The sequence below is a fragment of the Ochlerotatus camptorhynchus genome, unplaced genomic scaffold, assembly GCF_037179485.1.
Source record: "Ochlerotatus camptorhynchus isolate MF236.1 unplaced genomic scaffold, CSIRO-AGI_Acam_v1.1 ptg000176l, whole genome shotgun sequence".
NCBI lineage: Eukaryota > Metazoa > Arthropoda > Insecta > Diptera > Culicidae > Ochlerotatus > Ochlerotatus camptorhynchus.
This window is the reverse complement of record NW_027040666.1, coordinates 4,645,437-4,663,603: the sequence shown is the minus strand read 5'-3', so window position 1 is coordinate 4,663,603 and position 18,167 is coordinate 4,645,437. Positions and strand designations below refer to the sequence as shown.

Here is an 18,167-nt window from a genome sequence, read left to right as displayed (position 1 = left end):
GAAAAAATCCCCATGAAACATAGGGTCGGAAATTACTGCTAAGTGAGTTATTCAACATTTTATGTTTTTTTGTATTGCCAACTTTGGTTAGCTATATTTTTTTAATCTTAACTGTGATGATAATTTAGTGCCTCAAATCGCAATAGTGCCCGAGATTAACTCCCTAGAAAACTCGAAGTGGCAGTGAAAGTGCCTGTGGACGCTGGATCGTATCACCTTAAGAACTCAGTATGTTCCATTTCCAGGTTGGAAATTTTCTCAACTTCCCTGGGCATTGAGCATCACTGTGCTTGTAATAATACAGATTCATACATTGGTTGGCATAGAAAGCTTTCAATTAATTACTGTGACTGAGTTCTTAAGGCATACTGAGTTCTTAAGGTGGTATGGTTAAGCATCCACAAATCCACTGCAACAGCCGAACGTACGAACGAATAGGGTGACTATAGCGCATTTTATGAAAACGTCACAAGTTTTGATGGCTGTTTTAAATCAATAATTACGAAAAAACCATAAAGCCTACAAGGTTACTACCAAACGCACAAATCTAGGGAACTGTATGGAAAATGTTTTGTAGAACAACTAAAAAAACAGAAATGAAAATTTTCAACTTAAAAACACTAAAATGTATGAAATTTCACCATTTTTTTTTGGTACTTTCAACATACTTTTCAATTTTAATGTATGATAATTTACTTTAATCGAGTTCTTTTTCAAAGAGCATTGATAGCTAAGACTTTAATTTGGTATGTTGAAATCAGAAAACCACATTAAGATTAAAAAAATATAGCTAACCAAAGTTGGCAATACAAAAAAACATAAAATGTTGAATAACTCACTTAGCAGTCCTTTCCGACCCTATGTTTCATGGGGATTTTTTCATAACTTTAGGAGCCCTATCTACCCTGAAAATATGTAAAACCCGGAACCAAACACCCTGTATAATCAAAAAAAAAATAAAATTCAATCAAAATTTTTTTAAATAGAACCAAAAATGATTAAAATTTATTCAAAAGAGATAATTTTCAATCTAATCAACCATGATTAAACTTGGTTTAATATCAGATGATTATTTTTTAGAAAGAGATGTTATAATTTTTAATTATTCGATATGATTAAACTGAGTTTAATGTCAAATTGGTTAAATTTCAAGCCAAATAGGAATAGATTAATTTATCAGTGTAAAGCGGTTTACTGAAAATTAGCCTATTGAACGGAACATGGGAGATGAGTGAAAAGAACCCTCGGTGTCACTTTGTATGGGAGCGAGCTGTCGGTTTGTCAGTTTAGTGTCTGTAGCGTACCGCGATTCAATTAAAATGAGTAACGTACTCGGTAAATGGGCTGAACCCATTCGACATACGATCATCAATCGTTCGAGTTTTTTACACACAAACAAACAGTATTGTACATATAAAAAGGGATTAAACTCAGAAGCAACTGATAGTTGTGTTCTGGAAGTGTAAGCCGAATTTCCATCTTTACATTTAACAAACAAAAGAAAGAAGTCTTATCTTAAGTTTAGCCAAATACTTTATAACTGGCGACGAGGAAAAAGTGTTTAGTCTCAGACGGATTTTTCTGTTGCAGGGAATTTTTAGAAGAAACCGAGTTTCTACCTATTGCAGAGTTTTTGTGAAGAGTGCAGTGAGCTTGAGAAAACTTGAGCAGAGAAAAGACTGTGTGCTTGTCATCTGTTATGCGTTTTCACCTCGTTGAGCTAAAAACGCATTGAACAGATTAGAGTCACGGTTGAAAAGAACGGTTAATAGTGTTGCACGCGTTGTATATGGTGCGAAAACCGGCAGGAACAGTTCATATTGAAGTTGTGAAAAGTGCCATTTTGAACGTTTTTCTGATTGGTTTTGACCATTTTATTTATCTATAGATTGAAGAACTTTTTATTCTCTTACGGACATTGTTGCTGGTTCCATTGTGCCATCTCAAATTCTCCGGAGTATCCGAGAGAAAAGTGTGAGAAAATATCAACTGTAAACAGTGAGAACGATTGAGTCAAGTGGTAAAGCTGAGAGTGAGTTCCATTGCGACAAGAGACAAACTGAGAGACAGTGAGCAAGTGAGTTGTGAGAAGAGAAAGGCTGTCTGCTGTGTCTCACTCACAAACGTAAACATTGTGAGTATACAACTGCATTCGTTCTGTTGTGTATTTCAGCGTCAGTAAGGCAAAAGTGCATCAAGTAAGTCATTTTTTATTTTTATTTTCTGCTTGCTATAGCACCTATACTATGCCATCGTTTGGTACATTAGACCATTACGTGAAGGGTACGTCCTTCACTAACTACATGGAGCGACTGGAACATCTCAGTTCTTTTAACGGCTGGAATGAAGAAAATAAAAAAATCAGTTTTGATTGCCCTTACTGGGGTGGTGTATGAGGAATTGAAGCTCATGTTTCCTACGGTGGAACTTAAAACATTAAATTATGATGATATGGTAAAAAAGTTAAAGGAACGGTTCGACAAAGTAGACCCTGATATGATGCAAAGGTTTTATTTCTATAATCGTTTTCAAAGAGTAGATGAATCTGCTGAGAGCTTCATTTTGTCAGTGAAGCTGCAGGCAGAGTTGTGCAATTTTCTACAATTCAAAGAGACTGCAATCAGGGATCGTTTAATTATGGGGATGCATGATCGAGAGCTGCAAAAATCTTTATTGATGTCAGAGACACTGACACTTGAGGTGATTGAGAAGAAATTACTCAGCAGTGAGGTGGCTAACAAGCAAACAAAGGCTATGACTAGTGAGCGTAGAACTGACGAAGTGCATTCAGTAAAGAGTAGACTAGGGAAAAAAGTTGATGAGAGTAACCGAGACTATGGTAGGTACGACAAACCATACAGAGGTAGGGATCTTAACAGGAATGATAAGAAAGTTAGTTTCCGTGGAAGATCGCCATCTGGTAACAAGAACAGGGGTGCTTACGCAAATGCAATTTGCAATTATTGCAAGAAGAGAGGTCATCTGAGAAGAGACTGCTACAGCTTCAAGAACCGAAATTCTGTGAGATATTTAGGTGATAAGGATGAAAAGGACACGAGTTACGATTTCAAGAGGTCTGGTGGACATGATAGTTCAGGTGAAGAAACGGACGGAATGGAGTGCATGATGATCTCAGCGGTTAAAAGCATAAATGAACCATGCATGATAAAAGCAAATGTGCAGAATTGTGTGTTGCAAATGGAAATTGATTCAGGTTCAGCTGTTTCAGTAATCAGTGAGACTGATTGTAGGAAATTTTTCCATAGAATTCCAATGGCTAACACTAGTAGGCACCTTGTTGTTGTTGATGGTGCTCGTTTGAAGGTTCTAGGAGAAATTTCTGTGCAGGTAAAGTTGAATGGTCTAGCAAACCAAGAAAAACTTGTCGTACTGCAAGGAAATAGCAATTTTGTTCCTTTGATTGGGAGATCATGGCTTGATCGTTTCTTCCCTGGATGGAGATCTGGGTTCACGAATGCGTTGTTGGTGAATAATCTGAACGAGACAAATGGTATTAATGGCATTATAGACAGTTTAAAACTGAAATTTAAGAAAATTTTTGACAAAGATTTTTCAGAACCTATCGTAGGCTATGAGGGGGAACTGATCATGAAGAACGATCAGCCTGTCTTCAAAAAGGCGTATACAGTACCGTACAAATTGAAGGAGAAGCTTGTACAACATTTGCTGATGCTGGAGCAACAGAAGGTAATAACACCCATAAAGGCTAGTGAATGGGCATCGCCTGTGATAGTGGTAGTTAAAAAAGATCAAGACATTCGTATGGTGATAGATTGTAAAGTATCTATAAATAAAGCAATTATACCTAACACGTATCCACTACCACTAGCACAGGATATATTTGCATCTCTAGCAGGCTGTAGGGTATTCTGTTGTCTAGATTTGGCTGGGGCGTATACGCAAGTTCCTCTGTCTGAGCGGTCCAAAAAAATCGCTGTCATTAACACAATGAAAGGATTATTTACTTACAATCGACTTCCACAAGGTGCTTCTAGTTCTGCAGCAATCTTTCAACAAATTATGGACCAGGTCCTGCATGGACTGGAGTATGTTAGCTGTTATCTGGACGATGTCCTTATTGCTGGAGAAACTTTAGAAAAGTGTGCCAAAACTTTAGATTTGGTTTTTGACCGACTATCACAAGCAAATGTCAAAGTTAACTTCAAGAAATGCAAGTTTTTCGTAACAAAGCTACCTTATTTAGGACATCTTATTACTGACAAGGGACTTCAACCATCTCCTGAAAAAGTTTCAACGATTAGTCAAGCCAAAGCACCTGCAAATACTACAGAACTAAGAGCATTTCTTGGTTTGATAAATTTTTACAATAAATTTGTTCCTAATCTTTCCCTCAAGCTAAGGAGTTTGTACGCTCTGCTAGCTAATGATGCAACATTCGTTTGGACTAATGAATGCGAGGAAGCTTTTCAGTTCAGCAAGAATGCCTTGTTGAATGCAGAATTGCTTGAATACTACGATCCAAACAAACCGCTCATAGTAGTCTCGGATGCAAGTTCTTACGGATTAGGAGGTGTTTTAGCCCATGAGGTCAATGGATTAGAAAGATCCATATGTTTTACATCGTTTTCGCTGAATCCAGCTCAAAAACGATACCCTATACTTCATTTAGAAGCATTGGCGTTAGTTTGCACCGTGAAGAAATTTCACAAATTTCTTTTTGGCCAAAAGTTTAAGGTATATACTGACCATAAACCTTTGGTAGGTATATTCGGCAAATCCGGTAATAATTCGTTATATGTGACTAGAATCCAAAGGTACACTATGGAATTGTCGATCTACGACTTTGAGATTGCGTACAGACCATCAAAACACATGGGAAACGCTGATTTCTGTTCGCGGTTTCCGCTGGAGCAATCGGTTCCGAAAAACCTGGACATAGGGTATATAAACAGTTTAAACTTTTCCGAAGGAGTGCCTCTAGATTATACTTTGATTGCTAGAGAATCTCGTAAAGATTCTTGTTTGGCAGAAGTAATGCGGTTTATTGGAGATGAGTGGCCTACCAACGTTAAAAGCTCATTGAAGGATTTGTTTTCGCTGCGGACGGACCTTGAAGTGGTTCAGGACTGCCTTCTCTATCAAGAGAGAGTAATCATACCAATAACATTGAGAGAAAAGATACTCAAATTGCTGCATGCTAACCACATTGGCATCGTGAAGATGAAACAGCTAGCGCGTCAAACGGTTTTTTGGCCAGGAATAAGCAACGATATTGAAAACTTCGTAAAGACGTGTGAGGCATGCATCAAGATGGGTACAGTTCCTGCAAAACCCAATCATAACAAGTGGATACCAACTTCGAGGCCTTTCAGCCGCTTACATGCTGATTTCTTCCATTTTGAAGGGAAAACTTTTCTACTCATCGTAGATAGTCACTCGAAGTGGGTGGAAGTAGAGGTCATGTTACATGGAACAGACGCAAAACGAGTAATTATTTCGCTAGTTACTCTATTTGCTAGGTTCGGCCTTCCTGATGTGATGGTTACAGATGGAGGTCCACCTTTTAACTCGAAGGAATTCTCTTTGTTCTTGGAGAAACATGGAGTGAAGGTAATGAAAAGCCCTCCTTACAATCCAAGCAGCAACGGTCAAGCGGAACGTCTAGTCAGGGTAGTCAAGGATGTTTTCAAAAAGTACCTTCTTGATCCAGAACTACGGCAGCTGGATTTAACACGTAAAATCAACTACTTTTTGATTAATTATCGCAATCAAATTGCCACAAAAGAAGGAGTCCCACCTGCACATAAAGTGTTATCCTATAGACCCAAAATTCTACTTGACTTAATTCATCCTAACAAACAATACAAACAATTTTTAAGAAAACCTGACACGCACGATATCCCTGTAGTAACTCCACCTAAACCTGATCCATTTTTAAAGCTGGTGGTAGGGGATACCATTTACTATAAAAATTTTAAGAAAACTGATCCCCAGAGATGGATTGAGGCGAGATTTGTTAGACAAATTTCTAAAAATATTTTTCAAATCTCCCTTCACAGTTCGACGATTATGGCCCACCGGAACCAATTGAAGTTGGCCCATACAAAGGTCCGGGATTCGAAACTGTCGCTGCCAGACTTCACCCAACGGAAGCGTGGTAGAACGGAGCCGGACAAGATACAATTCCGAGGCTGGTCAGAGGCTGAAAAAGGGCCATTCCTGGGTTTCTCGGAAGATGATTTGGATCCAGATTCATTCAGAATCAAAAGACGCAATCTGAGCGATAGCCTAGTCATGACTAGGAGTCGCGCTCGAAATCAAATTTAAGCAGAAGCATCGTAATCCGACTAGTTTCAGAGTCATCTAACAGTAAAGCACAAAGTGCTATCGAAGATTATGAATTAATTGTTGTTGAATTGAAATGTATTTCGTGTACTTAAAAAGAACTTTTGAATTAGATTAATTTCGATAACTAATTATACTAGCTAGGTTCTTAAGGAGGAAGGACTGTAGCGTACCGCGATTCAATTAAAATGAGTAACGTACTCGGTAAATGGGCTGAACCCATTCGACATACGATCATCAATCGTTCGGGTTTTTTACACACAAACAAACAGTATTGTACATATAAAAAGGGATTAAACTCAGAAGCAACTGATAGTTGTGTTCTGGAAGTGTAAGCCGAATTTCCATCTTTACATTTAACAAACAAAAGAAAGAAGTCTTATCTTAAGTTTAGCCAAATACTTTATAGTGTCAAACAGTGAAGTTATTATTTTTGATTTAAAAATCGAGATGAAAGTGTGTGGGTTCGAAAAAAATCGCTGTGCACGCTCTTTCAGATGATATATAAAAACCGATATATTTTTCAAAATTAAAGAACCCAATTGGAGAGTTTGATAAGGTATGTCCACGCATCAATCAATTTCCAGGATGCTTTTTCGAACTAGCTGCGCTTGTGTTCGATTAGATTAGATTAGAGCACGGTCTTGCGGTTACTAGAGTATTAAGTAATCTAGATTATATTTAGAATCATCTCTGAAAAATCCACGGCCATCAGATCTAACCAGATAAGCCAATGCAACAAAACACGAATTTTCAATTCAAACGTGAAATTTGTATTGTTATACGCCAGCGACACTCAAAAGCTACAGGTCTTTATCAACCGATGTCTGCAGGATATAATTCGTGCCTGGTGGCCTCACAACTGGGCCTCAAATGCTAAGCTCTATCGTCGATGTCATCAGAAACCGATATCAACAGAAATTCGAGAACATAAATAGAGGTGGGTAACCGGAATCTGCAAGCAAGCACTGGATTGAAACCCGGCAGGACATCGCAGCAGAGGCAGACCGAGGGGCTCATGGCGGGGGAGCCTCAACAAGGAAATAAAGGAAGTCGACAGGAATCTGATCTTGACCCAGCCGCCCAGGATAGAATCTTTCACGTTGGCCCTATGCATCACTTGAAGTAAGTAAGTTACTCTTGTGCTGAGAAATTTCTTCATACGAATGAGTAAAATTGACTCACTCTTTGAGTTAGTTTCGTTGTCAGTGTCTACTGTCTACACGGAGAAAAAATACTACCCAAAATTTGAGTTCTTTTTACTTAATTTTGGCTTCAGCCTCTCACTTGCACTCGTTATTGTTGTCAAAAAAGGAACGAGAGATTCGACCCAACGATATAGTTCAGCCCAATAAGTTACTTTTGAGTAAATTGCATATTCTCAAATTTACGTGAATTAAACTCAATTTTGGGTAGAATATACAGTGTAGGTAATTTTTTTGCTGGTGTTAAATGAAAACTACTATATGCGATATACTCAAATTTGGGTTATTGGGCTGAACCCCGGAATTGAGGGAAAAGTACTTAATTTTGGGTAGTTTTTCATTTCCGTGTAAACTAAAATTATCGAATCCATCAAAAAATGTTTTTGTTTAAAAGCAATAAAATTTTGTTTTTCAAAAGTTCCTCAGTTGAATTCTCAAGAATACATATAGACGAAAATAATGAGCACATTTAACTAAGTGCTGACTATTTAATGGTAGTTTCACATACATGAGACGGACCGAAAAGTTGTGGACCATGGGAAGGAGCGGGCTATACTCTTTCTCGAAACCCTTGCTCTTTTTCAGTGGTTTTATTGCGCAAACTTCAAAAAGTAGGGAGTGTTGGTTTAAATTGCTCGAATGATGTGATTAATTGACCACTTTGTCAAGCAGTTTTGGCGTGACTTACTACCAGCGATTTCACAAAAAAGGACCAATTCTATTTTTTATGAAACGCACAAATGTTGGCTACTTTTCTCGTGGTTCTAGAAGAAAAAATCTCAAAATAATGTTTTATTTCAAAGTTCGAGTGGTAGTAAACGTCATTTTAACTGCTCGAATGAAGTGGTTAATTGATAAAGGTTACATAAATGTATATACTTACTATCAATGGTTTTGGAGAAAGTCACTTCCCTAGAAAACCTTGCCTTGCAAACTACACAATCAAACAGCTTTTGGTTCATCTCCGACAGTGGCCGTTTGGAGAGAATACCACGCAAGAACTGCTCCAACTCCTGACAGCTTTGTTCATCTATTTCGTAGGTCCGCGTTTTCTTGTCCTTTTTGATAGTATCGAACAACAGGGTGATACTAGAAGATGTCGGGCGCTCGCAAGCCTCGAGTGTTGTGATGCCCCATCGCGTTTTGGTTCTATAAAAAAGTTTAGTTTTTTGTATCTCATTGATCATTGCATTGTGGTTTATTGTTTACTGTTTATTGTTTGTTGTTGTTTTACATCAACAGGCGGATTAAGCCCTAATGATGTTAACCTTATCAACTATAGTAAAAGAAAATACATTCAAGCATGATCTTAACATAAAAAAAAACATTTAAAAAACATATATCTTATAGTCAGTTACTCCTGCCGGCGAAAAACAGAAGAAAACTTTCGACGAAGTGCATCACGGGAGAAGTCGAAAACAGATGCAACTCTGTCGAATACTCTCTGCAGTTCGCAAATCGCACCGTATGCTCCATAATTTGTGCGACGTAGAGGCAGTCTTAGCATAAGGTTATTACGAAGCGGTCGGGGGTGAATTTGCCTCAGGATAGCCTCACAATCTGTGCTTCCTCGCAGGATATCTGCCACGGTTAGGGCTCTGCTTGTGTCTCTTCTAGTCCGGAGAAGTTCTAGGTTCTAGTTCGATATGTTGACAACGACTTTCGTAACTTGGTAATCGAAACGGATCATTCCAAGGCAATCTACGCAATGCAAAACGAAGAAAGCGACGTTGAACAGATTCAATTCTCTCGGCACCGTTGTTGTAGTTTAGGTTCCAAACCGCTGAACAATACTCAAGCGTCGATCGAACAAGCGTACAATAAAGAGATTTTAGACTGAAGTTTTTAGCTATCCTAAAAATGAACACTAAAGTTCTTGACGCTTTATCGACAGTATATGCAATGTGTTGCTTGAATGATAGCTGCGAATCCAAGATCACACCCAAGTCTTTCACGTGAATCACGCGTTCGATTGTCTAGCAAAGCAGGTCATAGCTAAATTTTTTTTTTTTCTTTATTAAAGAGACTTTCAGCCTTGGGCTGGTTCGTCTCTGGGAATCCCAGATGGGGAATCCCCTATTTGAGGGGGGTGGGAATTCCAGAGGGAAATTACCCTAACAACATAGTTTGGATCCCAGAGGGGATTTCCGAAAAAGGGCGTGGGGCCCCAGAAACAGAGTTTTTAGCTACGGAGTTTTTAATTTGGTGGCCCTGGAAGGGAACCTCCGAGGGTGGGGCTCCGAAAGGGGTCCCTTAGTTGCTTAGTGGCTGTCTTAATACTGTCATTTTGTTGGAGAATACCGTTTTCGTTGCGTTAGTCTGTATAGTTGCTGATGTGGGTGGTTAGTTGTGAGATTCAGGTTCCGAGTGTGATCTGTTATGGTGGTGATGATGATGATGGTGAGTTAGATGATCAGATTAGATCGAACAGCTCAGCTTCCCGCAGGAAATGTAGAAGGGCTGTAATTCTGGTAGGATCGTTACCGAGGGCATCGCTGATGCTTCCCGGAATGTCGTAGCGGGTTCTTGGTGCTTCGTATTTCGGACAGTGGCAGATAATGTGATCCACCGTTTGTGGAATTCGGCATAGATCACAAATCCTATGGAAAGGTCCGTCTCCTTTGTAGTTGTGGGAGATGTTTGTATGATGTGTTCGAAGTCGGGATACTATGATCTGTTCTCGATGTATCGGTGGGTCCGCCCACCTGGAGATGTCTCTTTTAATTTTTCTGATGGCAGGGGTTTCACTGGCCGCCCAATCGCGAGCCCAACCTTCGTTGGTGATTTTTTATACCCATTTTTTGAGGTCCGGACAGGTACAATTCGCGTGTACTTGGCCATACAACGACCTGAGTTGGCTAGTTGGTCCGCTTTTACGTTACCATGGACCCCGCAGTGTCCAGGTTAGACTGTGTTGTTGGGCGCGTGTTCCTGTATAGCCTGGATCCAAGGGTGTTTGCTCGTATCGGATTCCAGTGCGGCTTCCACACTAGCGGAGTCGGTGATAATGGCTATTGGTCGGTCGTCGGGAATGGTGGCTGAAATGAAGGCGGCAATGGCTTCCGCAGAGAAAATGGAGCACTGATCCGGGAGCCTATGGCATTCCGCGAGGTTTGGACCGAAAATCCCGATTCCTACCTTTCCCTGGGCTACCGAGCCATCCGAGTACCGAAAGGTGTATCCTCCGTATTTCCGGTTCTGGAGTTCGAGTACCGCTTGTGCCACCGCTGATGGATTGGCACCAGCTCTGAATTGGTGTTTGATTGGGGGTCGGTCAGAATCTTCGGCTTGTTCCAACCCCTCGCTCCGACCCAGTAAACCTTGGATATTGGGGGGAGAGTCGGGTTGGATGCTTCCCTGAGTGAATTGTTCGCCTCCGTGAGGAGGGAATCTTCCTTGTCGTCTCCTGATGTCTGCTGGTAAAGTCCGATGGTTCGTTGGCAGATAGTTTTGAGCGATCAAAGGGGAGCAGTCCTCCTTCGATGCAAGCAGCTATTCCGGGGGTACCTGGCAATAGACCCGAACAGATGCGGAAAGATTGTTGATAGACCGGCGCTAACTTCTCGATCAATCGGGACTTGGCAAGGAACGTAGCTTCGATTCCGTAGGTTAGGCGTGAGTTGATGATGGCTTTCGCCCCGTTCAGTCGGGATCTTCGATTGGCATTTGGATGTCGTCCCGCTAGAGTTTTGAGCAGGTTCATACGCTGTTTGCATCCGTTTTTGACATCGTTGAAGTGTGTGTCGAAGGGGAGATGTCGGTCAAAGCAGACCCCGAGGATTCGGATCGTTTTCCGAAACGGAATTGGGTCTTCTTTTATGCAGACTTTGGTGCTGAGGACTTGGTGTTTTATCGGACAGATGTGGGTGAATCCGCTCTTAGTAGAAGCCGGCCGACGAGGTCCATGCCGATACGTAGGTGATGGCCTGAATAAGCTTTCTTCGCAGTGCCTTCACCGTTTTCTTGACAGCCATTAGGACGATGTCGTGAAGATTCCAACTGGTAACCGCCTGAAGACATCGTTCATCCGAATAAGGAAAAGGGTAACGGCGATCACGGAACCCTGTGGTACCCCGTTTCCTCCTCGAATGTTTTGGATCGGCAGTTTCCAAGGAAGGTACGTTTGCACAAAAAGTTCTGGATAAATTTTAGGATGTGTCCCTTGAGTCCCCATTTCTTCAGCTGGTCAAGCACTCCCGGCATCCATGCCCGGTTGTATGCTTTGGATAGGTCGAGAGTGACCAGTTCTGCGTGAAGGTTTTTGGAAAATGTATCCGGGGATTTCAATGTCCCCGATCGAGTTGATGGTCGGGTGGTTTTTTCGACAAAACTCCTCGTCGTAACTGTCGATCGATGAAAGCGAAGCAAAGTAGTTCAAGATGGTGTCGACGATTTCAACCGGATACTGGCTTTGGTGGCCGCTTTAGTACTGGGAGACCACCAGTGCAAGGCTGTCTTACCTGGTGTCGCGCTTGTTCTTGGAATGGCATCGGTAGCAGCGTGGAACATCATCTCGATGAAGACAGTTATGGTGGTGTAGGTGTTTTGTCTGCAATACTACTTCGTGACATCCTGGCATAGCTAAATATTATCGGTTTTTGCGGAGCATTTGGCATTTGGGTTCACTACCATTCTGTTTAAACTGCACCAACTAGCAAATACATTCAGCTGATGTTGAAGAAAGTGGCAGTCAGCAATGGAGCGGATTCGTAGGGAGATTTTGAGGTCATCTGCATATGATAACCGAGGAGCTTTGATGACCAGATGCACGTCGTTGAAGTACAGTATAAAAATCAACGGTCCCATGTGACTTCCCTGAGGTATACCTGATGTGGCGAAGAAGATAGCTGATCTGTAATTTCCTATGGCAACCTTTAGTTGACGACCGGTAAGTGCCGAGTTTAGCAATCGCAATAGCACGGTTCAACTTGTCGAATGCTGTGGATAGGTCTGAATAAATAACGTCCGTTTGAACCCGATCCGACATGCTTTCGGTTATATACGATGTGAGACACAGCAGATTGGTGGTTGTAGAGCGGCCGACAGTAAACCCATGTTGATCAGCACTCAAATACTGCTTGCAATGGGAAACCAACGGTTCCATAATCACTAGCTCGAATAGCTTCGAAACGGCACTTAACGATGTAATTCCTCGATAGTTATCCACAGCTCGTTTCCTTCCGTTTTTGTGGACGGCAAACATGTACGCAAATTTCTAGCAGGATGGAAATATGCCACTGGAGAGAGACATGCGGAACAGGCGATGAAGCGGAATTAACAAGCTAGCAATATGTCTCTTCAAAAATACAGATGGAACTCCATCAGGTCCAGGATTGAAGGATGACTTGACCAGAGTCGCGGCCTTGGAAATCATCTCAACATTAACATCAATTGCACCCAGCGTTTGATCATTTACTATAACGTTCCTGGCAGCCAGGGTAATATGGTAGTCAGTTAGTATCACATTAGTGAATACACTGGCAAACTTGTCGGAAAAAAGGGGCCATATATCCTGAACGTTGGCAGCAAATTCTCCATTGAATTCCATAGACGATGGGAGGCCGGATTCCCAGCGTTGCTCGTTCACGTAGTTCCAACAGGATTTCGGGTGTAGCTGTTTGCGCCGGATGCCTCGTTGGAAAGCATTCACGACAGACTCGCTGGTACATGTGATTCAGCCTCGCATAATGTAGTTTCAGAGGAAGCGTGCGATACTTCGTAAATCTTCTCAATGCTGCTCTCTTGATTGACTTCAACCTACGTAGCTCTCTCGTCTGCCAGAGAGGGTGAGAAACTTTGTGGTGAGTTCTTGTCGGGACGTGTCTGTCAATGACATATGCCAAGACATGTGAAAAGGTTTGCGCTGCAGTCTCAACGTCATATGGATCAATGATGTTCTCCCATACCATGCTAGACAATACTTCTATGATCCTACGGTGATCAGTTTTACGGAAGTCATTAGAAACCATAGCAGGATAATCGTCGAAATAACGCACGACTTTGTCCTCAACAGTGACAATTAGAGGAGGGGCGGAGAGGTAGTTCATCGATTCTTCCGGTTCGCCTCCTAGCATCGTGCTATAAGGTACCAGGCGATAACCAGGGTAGTTGATCGATAGCTCGATGACGTCATTTCGTTGACGTCTGCAATGGGAAATTCTAATAGCAAGCGTTGACGATGGGACGTTATCGAGTTGTTGAATAGCAACTATCGTGGTAACTCACCGATTACCTGTCGATCTGCCAAATTTGGAAAGACGTCTGCATTAAATTGTCTCATATAATAATATTCCGCCCACTATATCACCAGAAATTGCGAGTAGCTGAGTGGAATGGAGATAAGTTAAGCATTGGGTACAGGACCAAGTCTCCCCTGGGTGGTGCCAAAAGATGAGCGCAATAGAATCATCAAGTTGCCATAAGGCACGGAATGAGACTATTGCATGGCTGGGTAGTCAAAGTCTTCCATTCGTTAGTCATTTCAGGTGGATTAGAACAGGTTTAGGTGGGCGTTGGCCAGATTTGGATTTTTCAGATGTAATCCTGGATAGGACCCTGTCATTGAACGTCGCGTGAAAGTGGAACTTAATGAAGGCCTAAGTACTTTTTCGTAGTTTTTAGTTTTCGGATTTGAAAGATCGTCGGTTACAGTGGCCTGCTTACTGAGCAGAAAAACGCTGTCCCAGGTCCTTACATATCAAAGAGATTTATGGTAAAATCGCTTGTGTATCGTGTAACTCGTTGTTGTCGTTGGTTCAGGGTTTGAATGGATACACAAATTTGAGCAACGGTATTATGTGATATGAGGGGCTCGGTGGCCTTAGAGCAACCGTTTTTGCTTACTGAGCAGAACATCATGAGTCTAATCTCAGGCCCATCCACATTCAAGATTCGTCAATCGTTTTATTTGTTAATATGACTACATGGTAATAACAGCAACTCGGTGATTAAAAAGGTGCTCGTCTGCCTAGTGGCAAACGTTTTTGCTTACTGAGCAGAAGACCGTGGGTTTAGTCCCAAGCTCCTTCGCGTTATATGATCGTTAGGACATCAATTCAGCTTATCGTTTACCAAAACGAACCCTGCTGCAAACCCAACCCTCTTATCCAACATCCCAGTGATTCCTCGTGGAAGTGCAGAGGTGTTCTCGGCTTCCATCAAAGCGAGTGTCATGTCAACACAATCCTTCCCATTCCTTTCTTGACCTGTGTTCGGGCGCGGCCGGCGCTAGTATTGCCTAATTTCAGATCACCAGTTTTTACACATTGAGGATGATTGCTAGTCCCAAGCATCGTCTATTGGTTCTCTGTGTAATTACAGCTGATCTGACAGTAACAGAGTAGCAACCGTGGGCGGTCAATCAAGCTCAAGCTCAACAGTGACAATTAGAGGAGGGTGATGTGGAACTACCTTAGTTAATGCACAAGGAGCCGAGGAAAATAGTGGAGCCCTGTCGTGAGTGCTCACGAAGCAGAGGTCCAAACTACGATCATTTTCGTGGTAAGAGTTCATTAAAATTAAGAGCTCATAGAAATTTATATAAATTTCCTAATTTTCTTTAAATACTTACTTCTCACCATCTTTTTCCCGAATGCTAGCTTCCGAAACTACGAGGCAGATCTCCTTTGAATTTCCCCTTCGGTTAACAACATAACTTGTTTCATTTTCCTCCTCGTCTGATTCTGTAAGCGAAGTGTTGTCACAGTTAAAGAATCAAATGTCCTAAATCATCACGGCTAATTACCTGACTCTTCTTGCACAACATTTGGATAGATATCGTTCAAATTCAATGAGTTCGTTGTATTTCCAACCGTCACATCGGACACCGATTGATAGTTGGAGTCCTCGTCGGGAATGACACTTTTGAATTCTGTATCGCTCGCAACTCCATCAGAACGACGACCCGTTTGAAACTTGATGGGTGATTCGCATGTTTCCATCAGTTTTGAACACTCTCGATCTACCGGTGTCGACGTCATCATGCTATCATCGTTGCTGTTGTCTAGCTTGCTGGTCACTCCTGCTTCTATCGGAGCCGTTTTCGGGATGGACGATGCGAATTCAGTAGACACATTTCCCTTCTTACTATCACTTTCGTAATGTAGTACACTTTCGTATTCTTTGTCCGTAGAAGGATCGATTCCGATGACATTCTTCAGCATGTCACCAGATTGGCTCTGCAGCCACTCGCTACCGTACTGGCGACGCAGACTTTCGATCTGCTTTTTCGTTTCTAAATGGTCACGACTGGTCTCTGCGGAGTGAAATTTAAAAAAAAACACATAAACCAAAATCCAAAACCACAATAAAAAAAAAAAAAAAAAACGAAATTTCCACAACTACAGCCAGGTTGCTTTTTTCTTCAAAGAATCAATGAAGGATAAAAGTCTAACGTTGAAAACCACATGGGCGTGTAATTGTTGTAAAAACTTTTCAAACTCACCTAAGCTATTTTCCGAAGCACTAGTTTCCCCCTTGGGAACCTGTGGCTGACTTTTTTCGTTTGAATCGTCTTCGCAAATGATTGCACGACGCACCTTGATTTTCTTCTGACTCATGGTTGAACTGCTCATTTCATCTGAAAAAAAGCCATGTTCGATATTAAGTACATGCTCAGGAACCTACAGTCGGCATACAGTAACGATCGATACCTCTCGAATCGAAACGGAAACTGCTTTTTGACGATAAGCTTCCAGTTGGTGTATTTATAGCACTTTTCCTGGTAGGAGTGTTAAGACCACTGGAAGAGACACTACCCGGAAGTCTCGGTGCCAATATAGCATGATAGCTGTCGTAGTTACCGGTAAGCGTTTTCTCGTATTTAGATAATGGTTCATCATCGAGCACAAATTTGGAGCTGGAAGTGTTTTTATTCAGATATCTGGCAGTTGCTTGCCTATGTTTTGGGTGGCATGCGAGTGGATTGTCTCTTAGGTTCAGAAAACATAACGATGATAGTGTGCTAACAGGCAACAAAGCCGTGTGATCTACGATGCAATTGCCGGAAACATCTAACTCACTCAGACACAACAAACGGGAAACACCAGAAAGATCTTCTATGAAATTGTTAGATATATAAAACACTTGAATCTTTTTCATCGCATCAACGTGAAACGACGGAATATGAGTCAACCGATTGTAGCTTAACTTTAACACTCGCAAATTCGGAAGCCACTTAATCGCCGATACACTTATAATTTGATTATGACTCAAATTTAAACTTTCTAGCCAGGGTGTAAATTCTAGAGAGCTATCGATATGGTCCAGCATGTTGTAAGAAAAATTGGCAGCTTTAAGCTCGTTCCACGTAAATCCATTGCTATTGTCACCACCGCAAGATGTTATTATTTCTTTCACATGTGATATACTTCGGATGCATATGACTTCACTGAGCTGGGACCTCATCTGTTGAATCCCCATTATCTGGCTAATTGGAATCTTCTGTATCTCCAATTTTCTAAGACTTCGAAACTTGCTAATGTCAACATCGAATTCGTATGGATCATCGTTGATAAATTGATTCAGGCTTAAAATTATCGTTTTCTGTACAAAATCATAGATAAACTGAATGTCCCGAAACACGTCCGATTTGGCATTGTGAGGTTTTACGACCTGAAAGCTTTGCGGCGGAAGAATCTCATTTTTATCCACTATCAAACTGAATGCGTCATTCAATGCACGCAGCAAAGATCCTAGAAAGAAAACCATTAAACGCTTAAGCGTAACTTTATACTATTATAATACATACGCGATAATTACCTGATAAAGACAACTTATACTCGCAGTTCAACACTTTATCGCCACTTTCCTTGAGGAGCTTTGCCAACGCAGTTATCTGTTTGGGATCCATTGTGACCTCGAAACTCTAGCTAATAATCTACGATTTTCAAAACGTACAACACCCTTGTTACTACTAAAGACTTCTATTGCATGGCTTGTATACTGCTGAAATTTATGTTGGAGAAGAAAACACGTAGAATGTTTTGTTTACTAAACTGATCAAACCAACTACGCAAGCAATAACAAAAACAATAATATTTTGCATATGTGTGCGTGTTAGCAACTCCGACCTTGTTATTGTTGCTGCAGCGGAAAAGAAAGCCAACAAAAGAAAATTTTCCAGCCTAGAAAAAAGACGAATTTTGGTACTCACATTTCACAGAACTATAAAACTCTATATTTAGACTTGGCACGGCCACTTTATGCAATAAATAAAACACTTTTAAGAACGAAAATCAGCTTATATTGAAACTAAAACCTCGAAATATTACATCTGCGTACGACCTTTGAAACCATCAAAAGTGAAAAATCTCACAGTAGTCACGGTTAAACGGGTGAAACAGCTGTCAGGCACATTAGCAGCGATGCCATATCCTGATTTTTGTTCCCGAAAAAGGTGGGAGCCCCTGTTTACACTATACACGCTCCTTCAATGTTCCTCAAAGTGAGTAAAAATATACTCTCTTTCGGTAAAAGAGGAACTACCAACAATCAATACGAAACTAACGATTTTAAATTGGCTCACCACTTTATTAGCCTATTGGTCCCAAGCAAACGATTAACGTACCCTATTCTAGTCGAAATTCTAGTACTACGCAATGTTTGTTTTGATTCGCTATGAAAGTTTGACAGATA

At 41.2% G+C, this 18,167-nt stretch overlaps 2 protein-coding genes across 4 annotated transcripts in view; one reads left to right on the top strand and one right to left on the bottom strand.

Annotated features, from left to right (window-relative positions):
* LOC135701739 (serine/threonine-protein kinase 11-interacting protein) overlaps positions 1-17,832 on the bottom strand; it is a 36,000-nt gene extending 18,168 nt beyond the window's left edge. For 2 of the 3 annotated variants that reach the window (XM_065222630.1, XM_065222632.1), the window contains exons 1-7: positions 17,686-17,832; positions 17,292-17,477; positions 16,184-17,224; positions 15,976-16,110; positions 15,277-15,786; positions 15,103-15,214; positions 8,416-8,681 (exon numbers count right to left, since the gene is read on the bottom strand). In XM_065222630.1, the coding sequence (XP_065078702.1) occupies positions 8,416-8,681; positions 15,103-15,214; positions 15,277-15,786; positions 15,976-16,110; positions 16,184-17,224; positions 17,292-17,382 (2,155 nt within the window). In that variant the 5' untranslated portion in view covers positions 17,383-17,477; positions 17,686-17,832. The remainder of the gene's footprint in view (positions 1-8,415; positions 8,682-15,102; positions 15,215-15,276; positions 15,787-15,975; positions 16,111-16,183; positions 17,225-17,291; positions 17,478-17,685) is intronic. The other variant, XM_065222631.1, reaches the window with a different exon arrangement.
* LOC135701742 (uncharacterized protein K02A2.6-like) lies at positions 2,940-6,730 on the top strand. The gene is made up of 2 exons (XM_065222648.1): positions 2,940-3,511; positions 3,569-6,730. Exons 1-2 carry the CDS (start codon positions 3,115-3,117, stop codon positions 6,307-6,309), a joined length of 3,138 nt encoding a protein of 1,045 aa, XP_065078720.1. The 5' UTR covers positions 2,940-3,114; the 3' UTR covers positions 6,310-6,730.
* Positions 17,833-18,167: the final 335 nt, after the last annotated feature.

Excerpts from the sequence above, each read along its gene's own strand:
- LOC135701742 (XM_065222648.1), top strand. The coding sequence starts at position 3,115 with ATGGAGTGCATGATGATCTCAGCGGTTAAAAGCATAAATGAACCATGC. Across the intron at positions 3,512-3,568 it reads TAATCTGAACGAGACAAATG|ATTTTTCAGAACCTATCGTA; the intron begins GTATTAATGGCA and ends TTTTTGACAAAG.